Raw genomic sequence first — 16736 nt, forward strand, 5'->3', positions numbered from 1 at the left:
CACCAGAGAGTCACCAGAGATTCACCAGAGAGTCACCAGAGAGTCACCAGAGATTCACCAGAGAGTCACCAGAGAGTCACCAGAGATTCACCAGAGATTCACCAGAGATTCACCAGAGATTCACCAGAGAGTCACCAGAGAGTCACCAGAGAGCCACCAGAGAGTCACCAGAGATTCACCAGAGAGTCACCAGAGAGTCACCAGAGAGTCACCAGAGATTCACCAGAGAGTCACCAGAGAGCCACCAGAGAGTCACCAGAGATTCACCACATGGGGACAAAGATCGTACTTTTTGGAGAAATGTCCTCTGGTCTGATGAAACAAAAATAGAACTGTTTGGCCATAATGACCATCGTTATGTTTGGAGGAAAAAGGGGGAGGCTTGCAAGCCAAAGAACACCATCCCAGCCATGAAGCACGGAGGTGACAGCATCATGTTGTGGAGGTGCTTTGCTGCAGGAGGGACTGGTGCACTTCACAAGATAGATGGCTTCATGAGGCAGGAAAATGATGTGGATATATTGAAGCAACATCTCAAGACATCAATCAGGAAGTTAAAGCTTGGTTGCAAATGGGTCTTCCAAATGAACAATGACCCCAAGCACACTTCCAAAGTTGTGGCAAAATGGCTTAAGGACAACCAAGTCAAGGTATTGGAGTGGCCATCACAAAGCCTTGACCTCAATCCTATAGAACATTTGGGGGCAGAACTGAAAAAGTGTGTGCGATCAAGGAGGCCTACAAACCTGACTCAGTTACACCAGCTCTGTCATGGAAGAATGGGCCAAAATTCACCCAACTTATTGTGGGAAGCTTGTGGAAGGCTACCCAAACATTTGACCCAAGTTAAACAATTTAAAGGCAATGCTACCAAATACTAATTGAGTGTATGTAAACTTCTGACCCACTGGGAATGTGATGAAAGAAATAAAAACTGAAATAAATCATTCTCTCTACTATTATTCTGACATTTCACATTCTTAAAATAAAGTGGTGATCCTAACTGACCTAAGACAGGGAATTTTTACTAGGATTAAATGTCAGGAATTGTGAAAAACGGAGTTTATATGTATTTGCCTGAGACGTATGTAAACTACCTACTATTTCGAATATAAACTGTCGGACATGAAACGACAACCTTTCTGTTTCTTGGCCCAGTTCTCTAACCTGCCATTACCATAGAGGAGTACACCACATCAGTCACCGGTTTCATTAATAAGTGCATCGACTCTGGGCTCTGTCGCAGCCGGCCGTGACCAGGAGACCCATGGGGCGGCGCACAATTGGCCCAGCGTTGTCCAGGTTAGGGGAGGGTTTGGCCAGCAGGGATGTCCTTGTCCCATCGCGCTCTAGCGACTCCTGTGGCGGGCCGGGTGCAGTGCACGCTGACCAGGTTGCCAGGTGTACAGTGTTTTCCTCCGACACATTGGTGCGGCTGGCTTCCGGGTTGGATGTGCGCTGTGTTAAGAAGCAGTGCGACTTGGTTGGGTTGTGTTTCGGAGGACGTACGGCTCTCGACCTTCGCCTCTCCCGAGTCCGTACGGGAGTTGTAGCGATGAGACAGTAACTACTAACAATTGGATACCATGAAATTGGGGAGAAAAAGGGGTAAAAAAAATTATAATAATTGTAATAAATAAGTGCATTGACGACGAAGTCCCCACAGTGACCGTACATTCATATCCTAACCAGAAGCCATGGATTACAGATAACATCCGCACTGAGCTCAAGGCTACAGGGGTCGCTTTCAAGGAGCGGGACACAAATCCGGACGCTTATAAGAAATCCTGCTACGCCCTCCACCGGACCATCAAACAGGCAAAGCGTCAATACAGGACTAAGATCGACTCCTACTGCACTGGCTCTGACGCTCATTGGATGTGGCAGGACTTGCAAACTATAACGGATTACAAAGGGAAACCCAGCCGCGAGTGACGCGAGCTAAATGCCTTCTGTTACAGGCTTTGGTTTTTCCATGTATATTTCGAGGTTTGGACGTTAGCACATGGGGCGCACCGATTGGTGTCACCTCGTTAGTCAGTATGTGTTACACCTGTGCTGGTTGGGCATCTAATTAGTGGGAAGGTGTTTCACCTGTGCTGGACCAGGTGCTATTTAAGAGTGGCTGGCCCAGTGCTCCAGTTGTCTTGAGAGATGTGGAGGGTTGACACCTTTAGTTGTCGCTGCCTAATTGATTTCTAGACAAACAATCCTTTATCTGATCTTCCCTGTTCTTGTTCTTTCAAAAACAAGTACATTTCTAAGTGACCGCAAACTTTTGAACGGTAGTGTATATATTTTATGAAAAATTGTATTTGGCCTTCCTGCTATTAACCCATATAAATGCACTGAATAACAGATTCACTACATGGAACAATAAATAGTCCCGTCCCGTCCCGTCCCCCCCCCATTTTTTTTTAAAGGAAGTTTGTTCTGAAGTGTCTGTCCTATATCTGAGAGATATAGGAAAGATCAGGAAACATGTATTATGTTTTACATGTATTTGTCACTAAACAGTCTAAGACCAGGGGTGGGCAAACTTTTTGGCTCGAGGTTCACATCGGGATTTTGAAATTCAACGTAGGGATGAATTTTTTAGGGGACCAATTGTTTGTTAAAATCAATTTGCGGGGGCCTCCCGAGTGGCGCAGGGGTCTAAAATACTGCATCACAGCGCTAGAGGCATCACTACAGACCCGGGTTCGATCCCAGGCTGTGTCACAGCTGGCTGTGACTGGGGGACCCATGAGGCGGTGCACAATTGGTCCTGCGTCATCCGGGTTAGGAGGTTTAAGCGACTCCTGTGGCGGGCCGGGTGCATGCTTGGTGACACGGTTGCCAGGTGTACGGTGTTTCCTCCGGCATATTGGTGCGGCTGGCTTCCGGGTTAAGTGGGCAGTGCGGCTTGGCTGGGTCGTGTTTTGGAGGACGCACGGCTCTCGACTTTCACCTCTCCTGAGTCCGTAGGGGAGTTGCAGCGACGGGACAAGACTGTAACAACCAATTGGGGGTAAAAGAAAATGCCCGGCGGGCCCCCCTTGGTCTAAGTACTGTGTAAGCCGATGGAGGAGGGGTTCTACTAAGCTATATGGAATTGTTTTAAGAAGGTCATACCAAGGATAATTTAGCTATTTGACTTAGAATTTTTAAGATCCCTTGAAGTATAAAAAATAATGTAAAATAATAATTCCATGAGTTTTTTTCAACTGGTACCACGGGATCTTCAGACGAGGTCTGTGGGCGTCCTAGCGCAAAACAACAGAAAAATAGAACTGTTTGGCCATAATGACCATCGTTATGTTTGGGTCAAATGGGTCTTCCAAATGTGGGCGTCCTAATGCAAAACAACAGACGTACGAGTTCCTGAGAGTCTCACCTTTCCACACAGAGGACATATTAGTGTGTAGCTCAAACACAGCTCCAACTCTTGTCGCCTTCATCGGCAGATGCGGAAGTGCAACATCGATAGATGCGGTGGATTGAGATTCATCCAATGCACACAAAAAAATATATATATATCTCTAGCTTTAACTATGGGGATTTTATTATGCTACTTAGATTTCCGTGGGAGCGCGGACATCAACTCTAGGGGGTTAAAAGGTCATTTTTGCGTTTGAGTCGACGTTCAAGTTTCAAGTTTTTTATTGTCACGTGCACAAGTACAGTGTTTGGAGGACTCCCGAGTGGCGCGGCGGTCTAGGGCACTGCATCTAAGTGCTAGAGGAGTCACTACAGACCCTGGTTCGATTCCAAGCTGTATCACAACCGGCCGTGATTGTGGAGTCCCCATAGGGTGGCACACAATTGGCCCAGCGTCGTCCGGGGTAGGCCGGCATTACAAATAAGAATTCGTTTTTAACTGGTTAAATAAAAGTTAAATTAAAAACTACAAACGTGTTCTCTGTGAACATCAGGGAAATAGTCTTCAAAAGTCAAGTACAGTCCTCTATTGGAGCAGTGCGGGTTTGTTTGAACCCTGACCTAGTTGGATCCTTTGTGTATTGAGGAAGTAAAGTGTCAGAAAGAGAACGTACTGGAAGAACTTGAAGGCCTTGACTGTGTATCCAGTCCCAGCAAACAGCTCCTTCAGGATGTCATCTGTTATAGATGGACTGTCGGTGGAGCGGAGGAGGAAATAAAAGGACAGTGTTAGACGTGAGCTCTTTTACCCTTAACTATTCCTTCAACTGGTGATACCTCTTGTGGTAGTAGCATACTGTAGACATATAGCTGCCATATTGAGTATACTGCAGGAATACAGCCTCTACAGTATACTGCAGGAATACAGCCTCTACAGTATACTGCAGGAGTACAGCCTCTACAGTATACTGCAGGAGTACAGCCTCTACAGTATACTGCAGGAGTACAGCCTCTACAGTATACTGCAGGAGTACAGCCTCTACAGTATACTGCAGGAATACAGCCTCTACAGTATACTGCAGGAGTACAGCCTCTACAGTATACTGCAGGAGTACAGCCTCTACAGTATACTGCAGGAATACAGCCTCTACAGTATACTGCAGGAATACAGTTTCTACAGTATACTGCAGGAGTACAGCCTCTACAGTATACTGCAGGAATACAGCCTCTACAGTATACTGCAGGAATACAGTTTCTACAGTATACTGCAGGAGTATAGCCTCTACAGTATACTGCAGGAATACAGCCTCTACAGTATACTGCAGGAGTACAGCCTCTACAGTATACTGCAGGAATACAGCCTCTACAGTATACTGCAGGAATACAGTTTCTACAGTATACTGCAGGAGTACAGCCTCTACAGTATACTGCAGGAATACAGCCTCTACAGTATACTGCAGGAATACAGCCTCTACAGTATACTGCAGGAGTACAGCCTCTACAGTATACTGCAGGAATACAGCCTCTACAGTATACTGCAGGAATACAGTTTCTACAGTATACTGCAGGAGTACAGCCTCTACAGTATAATGCAGGAATACAGCCTCTACAGTATACTGCAGGAATACAGCCTCTACAGTATACTGCAGGAGTACAGCCTCTACAGTATACTGCAGGAATACAGCCTCTACAGTATACTGCAGGAATACAGCCTCTACAGTATACTGCAGGAGTACAGCCTCTACAGTATACTGCAGGAATACAGCCTCTACAGTATACTGCAGGAATACAGCCTCTACAGTATACTGCAGGAGTACAGCCTCTACAGTATACTGCAGGAATACAGCCTCTACAGCCTCTACAGTATACTGCAGGAATACAGCCTCTACAGTATACTGCAGGAGTACAGCCTCTACAGTATACTGCAGGAATACAGCCTCTACAGTATACTGCAGGAATACAGTCTCTACAGTATACTGCAGGAGTACAGCCTCTACAGTATACTGCAGGAATACAGCCTCCACAGCCTCTACAGTATACTGCAGGAATACAGCCTCTACAGTATACTGCAGGAATACAGCCTCTACAGTATACTGCAGGAATACAGCCTCTACAGTATACTGCAGGAATACAGCCTCTACAGTATACTGCAGGAATACAGCCTCTACAGTATACTGCAGGAGTACAGCCTCTACAGTATACTGCAGGAGTACAGCCTCTACAGTATACTGCAGGAATACAGCCTCTACAGTATACTGCAGGAGTACAGCCTCTACAGTATACTGCAGGAATATAGGAGGGAGGTATAGTTGGAGAGGAGGAGGAGGGAGGTATAGTTGGAGAGGGGGAGGAGGGAGGTATAGTTGGAGAGGAGGAGGAGGGAGGTATAGTTGGAGAGGAGGAGGAGGGAGGAGGTATAGTTGGAGAGGAGGAGGAGGGAGGAGGTATAGTTGGAGAGGGGGAGGAGGGAGGTATAGTTGGAGAGGAGGAGGAGGGAGGTATAGTTGGAGAGGGGGAGGAGGGAGGTATAGTTGGAGAGGAGGAGGAGGGAGGTATAGTTGGAGAGGGGGAGGAGGAGGGAGGTATAGTTGGAGAGGGGGAGGAGGGAGGTATAGTTGGAGAGGGGGAGGAGGGAGGAGGTATAGTTGGAGAGGAGGAGGAGGGAGGTATAGTTGGAGAGGAGGAGGAGGGAGGTATAGTTGGAGAGGGGGAGGAGGAGGGAGGTATAGTTGGAGAGGGGGAGGAGGGAGGTATAGTTGGAGAGGAGGAGGAGGGAGGTATAGTTGGAGAGGAGGAAGAGGGAGGTATAGTTGGAGAGGAGGAGGAGGGAGGTATAGTTGGAGAGGGGGAGGAGGGAGGTATAGTTGGAGAGGGGGAGGAGGGAGGTATAGTTGGAGAGAGGGAGGAGGAGGGAGGTATAGTTGGAGAGGGGGAGGAGGGAGGTATAGTTGGAGAGGGGGAGGAGGGAGGTATAGTTGGAGAGGAGGAGGAGGGAGGTATAGTTGGAGAGAGGGAGGAGGAGGGAGGTATAGTTGGAGAGGGGGAGGAGGGAGGTATAGTTGGAGAGGGGGAGGAGGGAGGTATAGTTGGAGAGGAGGAGGAGGGAGGTATAGTTGGAGAGGAGGAGGAGGGAGGTATAGTTGGAGAGGGGGAGGAGGGAGGTATAGTTGGAGAGGAGGAGGAGGGAGGTATAGTTGGAGAGGGGGAGGAGGAGGGAGGTATAGTTGGAGAGGGGGAGGAGGGAGGTATAGTTGGAGAGGGGGAGGAGGGAGGAGGTATAGTTGGAGAGGAGGAGGAGGGAGGTATAGTTGGAGAGGAGGGAGGTATAGTTGGAGAGGGGGAGGAGGGAGGTATAGTTGGAGAGGAGGAAGAGGGAGGTATAGTTGGAGAGGAGGAGGAGGGAGGTATAGTTGGAGAGGAAGAGGAGGGAGGTATAGTTGGAGAGGGGGAGGAGGGAGGTATAGTTGGAGAGGAGGAGGAGGGAGGTATAGTTGGAGAGGAGGAGGGAGGAGGTATAGTTGGAGAGGGGGAGGAGGGAGGTATAGTTGGAGAGGAGGAGGGAGGTATAGTTGGAGAGGAGGAGGAGGGAGGTATAGTTGGAGAGGAGGAGGAGGGAGGTATAGTTGGAGAGGGGGAGGAGGGAGGAGGTATAGTTGGAGAGGGGGAGGAGGGAGGTATAGTTGGAGAGGAGGAGGAGGGAGGTATAGTTGGAGAGGAGGAGGAGGGAGGTATAGTTGGAGAGGAGGAGGAGGGAGGAGGTATAGTTGGAGAGGAGGAGGAGGGAGGAGGTATAGTTGGAGAGGGGGAGGAGGGAGGTATAGTTGGAGAGGAGGAGGAGGGAGGTATAGTTGGAGAGGAGGAGGAGGGAGGTATAGTTGGAGAGGGGGAGGAGGGAGGTATAGTTGGAGAGGAGGAGGAGGGAGGTATAGTTGGAGAGGGGGAGGAGGAGGAAGGTATAGTTGGAGAGGGGGAGGGGGGGAGGTATAGTTGGAGAGGGGGAGGAGGAGGGAGGTATAGTTGGAGAGGAGGAGGAGGGAGGTATAGTTGGAGAGGGGGAGGAGGGAGGTATAGTTGGAGAGGAGGAGGAGGGAGGTATAGTTGGAGAGGAGGAGGAGGGAGGTATAGTTGGAGAGGGGGAGGAGGGAGGTATAGTTGGAGAGGGGGAGGAGGGAGGTATAGTTGGAGAGGAGGAGGAGGGAGGTATAGTTGGAGAGGAGGAGGAGGGAGGTATAGTTGGAGAGGGGGAGGAGGGAGGTATAGTTGGAGAGGAGGAGGAGGGAGGTATAGTTGGAGAGGGGGAGGAGGAGGGAGGTATAGTTGGAGAGGGGGAGGAGGGAGGTATAGTTGGAGAGGGGGAGGAGGGAGGAGGTATAGTTGGAGAGGAGGAGGAGGGAGGTATAGTTGGAGAGGAGGAGGAGGGAGGTATAGTTGGAGAGGGGGAGGAGGAGGGAGGTATAGTTGGAGAGGGGGAGGAGGGAGGTATAGTTGGAGAGGAGGAGGAGGGAGGTATAGTTGGAGAGGAGGAAGAGGGAGGTATAGTTGGAGAGGAGGAGGAGGGAGGTATAGTTGGAGAGGGGGAGGAGGGAGGTATAGTTGGAGAGGAGGAGGAGGGAGGTATAGTTGGAGAGGAGGAGGAGGGAGGTATAGTTGGAGAGGGGGAGGAGGGAGGTATAGTTGGAGAGGAGGAGGAGGGAGGTATAGTTGGAGAGGGGAGGAGGAGGGAGGTATAGTTGGAGAGGGGGAGGAGGGAGGTATAGTTGGAGAGGGGGAGGAGGGAGGAGGTATAGTTGGAGAGGAGGAGGAGGGAGGTATAGTTGGAGAGGAGGGAGGTATAGTTGGAGAGGGGGAGGAGGGAGGTATAGTTGGAGAGGGGGAGGAGGAGGGAGGTATAGTTGGAGAGGAGGAGAGGGAGGTATAGTTGGAGAGGAGGAGGAGGGAGGTATAGTTGGAGAGGAAGAGGAGGGAGGTATAGTTGGAGAGGGGGAGGAGGGAGGTATAGTTGGAGAGGAGGAGGAGGGAGGTATAGTTGGAGAGGAGGAGGGAGGAGGTATAGTTGGAGAGGGGGAGGAGGGAGGTATAGTTGGAGAGGAGGAGGGAGGTATAGTTGGAGAGGAGGAGGAGGGAGGTATAGTTGGAGAGGAGGAGGAGGGAGGTATAGTTGGAGAGGGGGAGGAGGGAGGAGGTATAGTTGGAGAGGGGGAGGAGGGAGGTATAGTTGGAGAGGAGGAGGAGGGAGGTATAGTTGGAGAGGGGAGGAGGGAGGTATAGTTGGAGAGGGGAGGAGGAGGGAGGTATAGTTGGAGAGGGGGAGGAGGGAGGAGGTATAGTTGGAGAGGAGGAGGAGGGAGGAGGTATAGTTGGAGAGGGGGAGGAGGGAGGTATAGTTGGAGAGGGGGAGGAGGGAGGAGGTATAGTTGGAGAGGAGGAGGAGGGAGGTATAGTTGGAGAGGGGGAGGAGGAGGGAGGTATAGTTGGAGAGGGGAGGAGGGAGGTATAGTTGGAGAGGAGGAGGAGGGAGGTATAGTTGGAGAGGAGGAGGAGGGAGGTATAGTTGGAGAGGAAGAGGAGGGAGGTATAGTTGGAGAGGAGGAGGAGGGAGGAGGTATAGTTGGAGAGGAGGAGGAGGGAGGTATAGTTGGAGAGGGGGAGGAGGGAGGTATAGTTGGAGAGGAGGAAGAGGAGGTATAGTTGGAGAGGAGGAAGAGGAGGTATAGTTGGAGAGGAGGAAGAGGAGGGAGGTATAGTTGGAGAGGGGAGGAGGAGGGAGGTATAGTTGGAGAGGAGGAGGAGGGAGGTATAGTTGGAGAGGAGGGGGAGGAGGAGGGAGGTATAGTTGGAGAGGAGGAGGAGGGAGGTATAGTTGGAGAGGGGGAGGAGGGAGGTATAGTTGGAGAGGAGGAGGAGGGAGGTATAGTTGGAGAGGAGGAGGAGGGAGGTATAGTTGGAGAGGAGGAGGAGGGAGGTATAGTTGGAGAGGGGGAGGAGGAGGGAGGTATAGTTGGAGAGGAGGAGGAGGGAGGTATAGTTGGAGAGGAGGAGGAGGGAGGTATAGTTGGAGAGGGGGAGGAGGGAGGTATAGTTGGAGAGGAGGAGGAGGGAGGTATAGTTGGAGAGGGGGAGGAGGGAGGTATAGTTGGAGAGGGGGAGGAGGGAGGTATAGTTGGAGAGGAGAGGAGGAGGGAGGTATAGTTGGAGAGGAGGAGGAGGGAGGTATAGTTGGAGAGGAGGAGGAGGGAGGTATAGTTGGAGAGGAGGAGGAGGGAGGTATAGTTGGAGAGGGGGAGGAGGGAGGTATAGTTGGAGAGGAGGAGGAGGGAGGTATAGTTGGAGAGGAGGAGGGAGGAGGTATAGTTGGAGAGGAGGAGGAGGGAGGTATAGTTGGAGAGGAGGAGGAGGGAGGTATAGTTGGAGAGGAGGAGGAGGGAGGTATAGTTGGAGAGGGGGAGGAGGAGGGAGGTATAGTTGGAGAGGGGGAGGAGGGAGGTATAGTTGGAGAGGAAGAGGAGGGAGGTATAGTTGGAGAGGAGGAGGAGGGAGGAGGTATAGTTGGAGAGGAGGAGGAGGGAGTATAGTTGGAGAGGAGGAGGAGGAGGTATAGTTGGAGAGGGGAGGAGGGAGGTATAGTTGGAGAGGAGGAAGAGGAGGTATAGTTGGAGAGGAGGAAGAGGAGGGAGGTATAGTTGGAGAGGGGGAGGAGGAGGGAGGTATAGTGGAGAGGAGGAGGAGGGAGGTATAGTTGGAGAGGAGGGGGAGGAGGAGGGAGGTATAGTTGGAGAGGAGGAGGAGGGAGGTATAGTTGGAGAGGGGGAGGAGGGAGGTATAGTTGGAGAGGAGGAGGAGGGAGGTATAGTTGGAGAGGAGGAGGAGGGAGGTATAGTTGGAGAGGAGGAGGAGGGAGGTATAGTTGGAGAGGGGGAGGAGGAGGGAGGTATAGTTGGAGAGGAGGAGGAGGGAGTATAGTTGGAGAGGAGGAGGAGGGAGGTATAGTTGGAGAGGAGGAGGAGGGAGGTATAGTTGGAGAGGAGGAGGAGGGAGGTATAGTTGGAGAGGGGGAGGAGGGAGGAGGTATAGTTGGAGAGGAGGAGGGAGGTATAGTTGGAGAGGAGGAGGAGGGAGGTATAGTTGGAGAGGGGAGGAGGAGGGAGGTATAGTTGGAGAGGAGGAGGAGGGAGGAGGTATAGTTGGAGAGGGGGAGGAGGGAGGTATAGTTGGAGAGGGGGAGGGGGGAGGTATAGTTGGAGAGGGGAGGAGGGAGGTATAGTTGGAGAGGGGGAGGAGGAGGAGGTATAGTTGGAGAGGGGGAGGAGGGAGGTATAGTTGGAGAGGAGGAAGAGGAGGGAGGTATAGTTGGAGAGGGGGAGGAGGGAGGAGGTATAGTTGGAGAGGAGGAGGAGGGAGGTATAGTTGGAGAGGAGGAAGAGGAGGGAGGTATAGTTGGAGAGGGGGAGGAGGGAGGTATAGTTGGAGAGGAGGAGGAGGGAGGTATAGTTGGAGAGGGGGAGGAGGGAGGTATAGTTGGAGAGGGGGAGGAGGGAGGTATAGTTGGAGAGGGGGAGGAGGAGGGAGGTATAGTTGGAGAGGAGGAAGAGGGAGGTATAGTTGGAGAGGAGGAGGAGGGAGGTATAGTTGGAGAGGAGGAAGAGGAGGGAGGTATAGTTGGAGAGGGGGAGGAGGGAGGTATAGTTGGAGAGGAGGAGGAGGGAGGTATAGTTGGAGAGGGGGAGGAGGGAGGTATAGTTGGAGAGGGGGAGGAGGGAGGTATAGTTGGAGAGGGGGAGGAGGAGGGAGGTATAGTTGGAGAGGAGGAGGAGGGAGGTATAGTTGGAGAGGGGGAGGAGGGAGGTATAGTTGGAGAGGAGGAGGAGGGAGGTATAGTTGGAGAGGGGGAGGAGGGAGGTATAGTTGGAGAGGGGGAGGAGGGAGGTATAGTTGGAGAGGGGGAGGAGGGAGGTATAGTTGGAGAGGAGGAGGAGGGAGGTATAGTTGGAGAGGGGGAGGAGGGAGGTATAGTTGGAGAGGGGGAGGAGGGAGGTATAGTTGGAGAGGGGGAGGAGGGAGGTATAGTTGGAGAGGGGGAGGGGGGAGGTATAGTTGGAGAGGGGGAGGAGGAGGGAGGTATAGTTGGAGAGGGGGAGGAGGGAGGTATAGTTGGAGAGGAGGAGGAGGGAGGAGGTATAGTTGGAGAGGAGGAGGAGGGAGGAGGTATAGTTGGAGAGGAGGAGGAGGGAGGAGGTATAGTTGGAGAGGAGGAGGAGGGAGGAGGTATAGTTGGAGAGGAGGAGGGAGGAGGTATAGTTGGAGAGGGGGAGGAGGGAGGAGGTATAGTTGGAGAGGAGGAGGAGGGAGGTATAGTTGGAGAGGGGAGGAGGAGGGAGGTATAGTTGGAGAGGAGGAGGAGGGAGGAGGTATAGTTGGAGAGGAGGAGGAGGGAGGTATAGTTGGAGAGGGGGAGGAGGGAGGAGGTATAGTTGGAGAGGAGGAGGAGGGAGGTATAGTTGGAGAGGGGGAGGGAGGAGGGAGGTATAGTTGGAGAGGGGGAGGAGGGAGGTATAGTTGGAGAGGGGGAGGAGGGAGGTATAGTTGGAGAGGGGGAGGAGGAGGGAGGTATAGTTGGAGAGGAGGAGGGAGGAGGTATAGTTGGAGAGGGGGAGGAGGGAGGAGGTATAGTTGGAGAGGGGGAGGAGGGAGGTATAGTTGGAGAGGGGGAGGAGGGAGGTATAGTTGGAGAGGGGGAGGAGGGAGGTATAGTTGGAGAGGGGGAGGAGGGAGGTATAGTTGGAGAGGAGGAGGAGGGAGGTATAGTTGGAGAGGAGGAGGAGGGAGGTATAGTTGGAGAGGGGGAGGAGGAGGGAGGTATAGTTGGAGAGGAGGAGGGAGGAGGTATAGTTGGAGAGGAGGAGGAGGGAGGTATAGTTGGAGAGGAGGGAGGAGGGAGGTATAGTTGGAGAGGGGGAGGAGGGAGGTATAGTTGGAGAGGAGGAGGAGGGAGGTATAGTTGGAGAGGGGGAGGAGGAGGGAGGTATAGTTGGAGAGGAGGAGGAGGGAGGTATAGTTGGAGAGGGGGAGGAGGGAGGAGGTATAGTTGGAGAGGGGGAGGAGGGAGGTATAGTTGGAGAGGAGGAGGAGGGAGGTATAGTTGGAGAGGAGGAGGAGGGAGGTATAGTTGGAGAGGGGGAGGAGGAGGGAGGTATAGTTGGAGAGGGGGAGGAGGGAGGTATAGTTGGAGAGGGGGAGGAGGGAGGTATAGTTGGAGAGGGGGAGGAGGGAGGTCTAGTTGGAGAGGGGGAGGAGGGAGGTATAGTTGGAGAGGAGGAGGAGGGAGGTATAGTTGGAGAGGAGGAGGAGGGAGGTATAGTTGGAGAGGGGGAGGAGGAGGGAGGTATAGTTGGAGAGGAGGAGGGAGGAGGTATAGTTGGAGAGGAGGAGGAGGGAGGTATAGTTGGAGAGGGGGAGGAGGGAGGTATAGTTGGAGAGGGGGAGGAGGGAGGTATAGTTGGAGAGGAGGAGGAGGGAGGTATAGTTGGAGAGGGGGAGGAGGAGGGAGGTATAGTTGGAGAGGAGGAGGAGGGAGGTATAGTTGGAGAGGGGGAGGAGGGAGGAGGTATAGTTGGAGAGGGGGAGGAGGGAGGTATAGTTGGAGAGGAGGAGGAGGGAGGTATAGTTGGAGAGGGGGAGGAGGGAGGTATAGTTGGAGAGGGGGAGGAGGAGGGAGGTATAGTTGGAGAGGAGGAGGGAGGAGGTATAGTTGGAGAGGAGGAGGAGGGAGGTATAGTTGGAGAGGGGGAGGAGGGAGGTATAGTTGGAGAGGGGGAGGAGGAGGGAGGTATAGTTGGAGAGGGGGAGGAGGGAGGTATAGTTGGAGAGGAGGAGGAGGGAGGTATAGTTGGAGAGGGGGAGGAGGAGGGAGGTATAGTTGGAGAGGAGGAAGAGGGAGGTATAGTTGGAGAGGGGGAGGAGGAGGGAGGTATAGTTGGAGAGGAGGAGGAGGGAGGTATAGTTGGAGAGGGGGAGGAGGAGGGAGGTATAGTTGGAGAGGAGGAGGAGGGAGGTATAGTTGGAGAGGAGGAAGAGGGAGGTATAGTTGGAGAGGGGGAGGAGGGAGGTATAGTTGGAGAGGGGGAGGAGGAGGGAGGTATAGTTGGAGAGGAGGAGGGAGGAGGTATAGTTGGAGAGGAGGAGGAGGGAGGTATAGTTGGAGAGGGGGAGGAGGGGAGGTATAGTTGGAGAGGGGGAGGAGGAGGGAGGTATAGTTGGAGAGGGGGAGGAGGGAGGTATAGTTGGAGAGGAGGAGGAGGAGGAGGTATAGTTGGAGAGGGGGAGGAGGAGGGAGGTATAGTTGGAGAGGAGGAGGGAGGAGGTATAGTTGGAGAGGAGGAGGAGGGAGGTATAGTTGGAGAGGAGGAGGAGGGAGGTATAGTTGGAGAGGGGGAGGAGGGAGGTATAGTTGGAGAGGGGGGAGGAGGGAGGTATAGTTGGAGAGGAGGAGGAGGGAGGTATAGTTGGAGAGGGAGGAGGAGGGAGGTATAGTTGGAGGGGGAGGAGGGAGGTATAGTTGGAGAGGGAGGAGGAGGGAGGTATAGTTGGAGGGGGAGGAGGGAGGTATAGTTGGAGAGGAGGAGGAGGGAGGTATAGTTGGAGAGGAGGAGGAGGGAGGTATAGTTGGAGAGGAGGAGGAGGGAGGTATAGTTGGAGAGGAGGAGGAGGGAGGTATAGTTGGAGAGGGGGAGGAGGGAGGTATAGTTGGAGAGGAGGAGGAGGGAGGTATAGTTGGAGAGGGAGGAGGAGGAGGGAGGTATAGTTGGAGAGGGGAGGAGGGAGGTATAGTTGGAGAGGGGGAGGAGGGAGGTATAGTTGGAGAGGGGGAGGAGGGAGGTATAGTTGGAGAGGGGGAGGAGGGAGGTATAGTTGGAGAGGAGGAGGAGGGAGGTATAGTTGGAGAGGGAGGAGGGAGGAGGTATAGTTGGAGAGGAGGAGGAGGGAGGTATAGTTGGAGAGGAGGAGGGAGGAGGTATAGTTGGAGAGGGGAGGAGGAGGTATAGTTGGAGAGGGGGAGGAGGGAGGTATAGTTGGAGAGGGGGAGGAGGAGGTATAGTTGGAGAGGGGGAGGAGGGAGGTATAGTTGGAGAGGAGGGAGGACGGAGGTATAGTTGGAGGGGGAGGAGGAGGGAGGTATAGTTGGAGGGGAGGAGGGAGGTATAGTTGGAGGGGGAGGAGGGAGGTATAGTTGGAGAGGGGAGGAGGGAGGTATAGTTGGAGAGGAGGAGGAGGGAGGTATAGTTGGAGAGAGGAGGAGGAGGAGGTATAGTTGGAGAGGGGGAGGAGGGAGGTATAGTTGGAGAGGAGGAGGAGGAGGGAGGTATAGTTGGAGAGGAGGAAGAGGGAGGTATAGTTGGAGAGGGGGAGGAGGGAGGAGGTATAGTTGGAGAGGGGGAGGAGGAGAGGGAGGTATAGTTGGAGAGGGGAGGAGGAGGAGGGAGGTATAGTTGGAGAGGGGGAGGAGGGAGGTATAGTTGGAGAGGAGGAGGAGGAGGTCTAGTTGAGAGAGGAGGAGGAGGAGGTATAGTTGGAGAGGAGGAGGAGGGAGGTAAGTTGGAGAGGAGGAGGAGGAGGTATAGTTGGAGAGGGGGAGGAGGGAGGTATAGTTGGAGAGGAGGAGGGAGGGAGGGATAGTTGGAGAGGGGAGGAGGAGGGAGGTATAGTTGGAGAGGGAGGAGGAGGAGGGAGGTATAGTCTGATGAGAGGGGGAGGAGGGAGAGAGGTATAGTTGGAGAGGGGGAGGAGAGGAGGTATAGTTGGAGAGGAGGGGAGGAGGAGAGAGATAGGTTGGAGAGGGAGGAGGAGGGAGGTATAGTTGGAGAGGAGGAGGAGGGAGGTATAGTTGGAGAGGGGGAGGAGGGAGGTAGAGTTGGAGAGGAGGAGGAGGGAGGTATAGTTGGAGAGGAGGAGGGAGGAGGTATAGTTGGAGAGGGGGAGGAGGAGGTATAGTTGGAGAGGGGGAGGAGGGAGGTATAGTTGGAGAGGGGGAGGAGGGAGGAGGTATAGTTGGAGAGGGGGAGGAGGGAGGTATAGTTGGAGAGGAGGAGGACGGAGGTATAGTTGGAGGGGGAGGAGGAGGGAGGTATAGTTGGAGGGGAGGAGGGAGGTATAGTTGGAGGGGGGAGGAGGGAGGTATAGTTGGAGAGGGGGAGGAGGAGGGAGGTATAGTTGGAGAGGGGGAGGAGGGAGGTATAGTTGGAGAGGAGGAGGAGGAGGGAGGTATAGTTGGAGAGGGGGAGGAGGGAGGTATAGTTGGAGAGGAGGAGGAGGAGGGAGGTATAGTTGGAGAGGAGGAAGAGGGAGGTATAGTTGGAGAGGGGGAGGAGGGAGGAGGTATAGTTGGAGAGGGGGAGGAGGAGGAGGGAGGTATAGTTGGAGAGGGGGAGGAGGAGGAGGGAGGTATAGTTGGAGAGGGGGAGGAGGGGAGGTATAGTTGGAGAGGAGGAGGAGGGAGGTATAGTTGGAGAGAGGGAGGAGGGAGGAGGTATAGTTGGAGAGGAGGAGGAGGGAGGTATAGTTGGAGAGAGGGAGGAGGGAGGAGGTATAGTTGGAGAGGGGGAGGAGGGAGGTATAGTTGGAGAGGAGGAGGAGGAGGTATAGTTGGAGAGGGGGAGGAGGGAGGTATAGTTGGAGGGGGAGGAGGGAGGTATAGTTGGAGAGGAGGAAGAGGGAGGTATAGTTGGAGAGGGGGAGGAGGGAGGTATAGTTGGAGAGGGGGTGGAGGGAGGAGGTATAGTTGGAGAGGAGGAGGAGGGAGGTATAGTTGGAGAGGGGAGGAGGGGAGGTATAGTTGGAGAGGAGGAGGAGGGAGGTATAGTTGGAGAGGAGGAGGAGGGAGGTATAGTTGGAGAGGGGGAGGAGGGAGGTATAGTTGGAGAGAGGGAGGAGGGAGGAGGTATAGTTGGAGAGGGGGAGGGAGGAGGTATAGTTGGAGAGAGGAGGAGGGAGGAGGTATAGTTGGAGAGGAGGAGGAGGGAGGTATAGTTGGAGAGGGGGAGGAGGGAGGTATAGTTGGAGAGGGGGAGGAGGGAGGTATAGTTGGAGAGGGGGAGGAGGGAGGTATAGTTGGAGAGGAGGAGGAGGGAGGTATAGTTGGAGAGGAGGAGGAGGGAGGTATAGTTGGAGAGGGGGAGGAGGGAGGTATAGTTGGAGAGGAGGAGGAGGGAGGTATAGTTGGAGAGGGGGAGGAGGGAGGTATAGTTGGAGGGGAGGAGGAGGGAGGTATAGTTGGAGAGGGGGAGGAGGGAGGTATAGTTGGAGAGGGGGAGGAGGGAGGTATAGTTGGAGAGGAGGAGGAGGGAGGTATAGTTGGAGAGGGGGAGGAGGAGGGAGGTATAGTT

The 16736-nt window shown here is 53.6% G+C and overlaps 1 protein-coding gene across 3 annotated transcripts in view; it reads right to left on the reverse strand.

Moving 5' to 3' along the window:
* Positions 1–16736, reverse strand: part of LOC106594274 (polypyrimidine tract-binding protein 3) — a 189298-nt gene that overhangs the window by 13146 nt on the left and 159416 nt on the right. For all 3 annotated transcript variants that reach the window (XM_082960603.1, XM_082960604.1, XM_082960606.1), the window contains exon 13: positions 4035–4112. In XM_082960603.1, coding sequence (XP_082816729.1) covers positions 4035–4112 — 78 coding nt within the window. The remainder of the gene's footprint in view (positions 1–4034; positions 4113–16736) is intronic.

This window comes from Salmo salar, chromosome 13 (assembly GCF_965601325.2).
Source record: "Salmo salar chromosome 13, fSalSal1, whole genome shotgun sequence".
Taxonomy (NCBI): domain Eukaryota; kingdom Metazoa; phylum Chordata; class Actinopteri; order Salmoniformes; family Salmonidae; genus Salmo; species Salmo salar.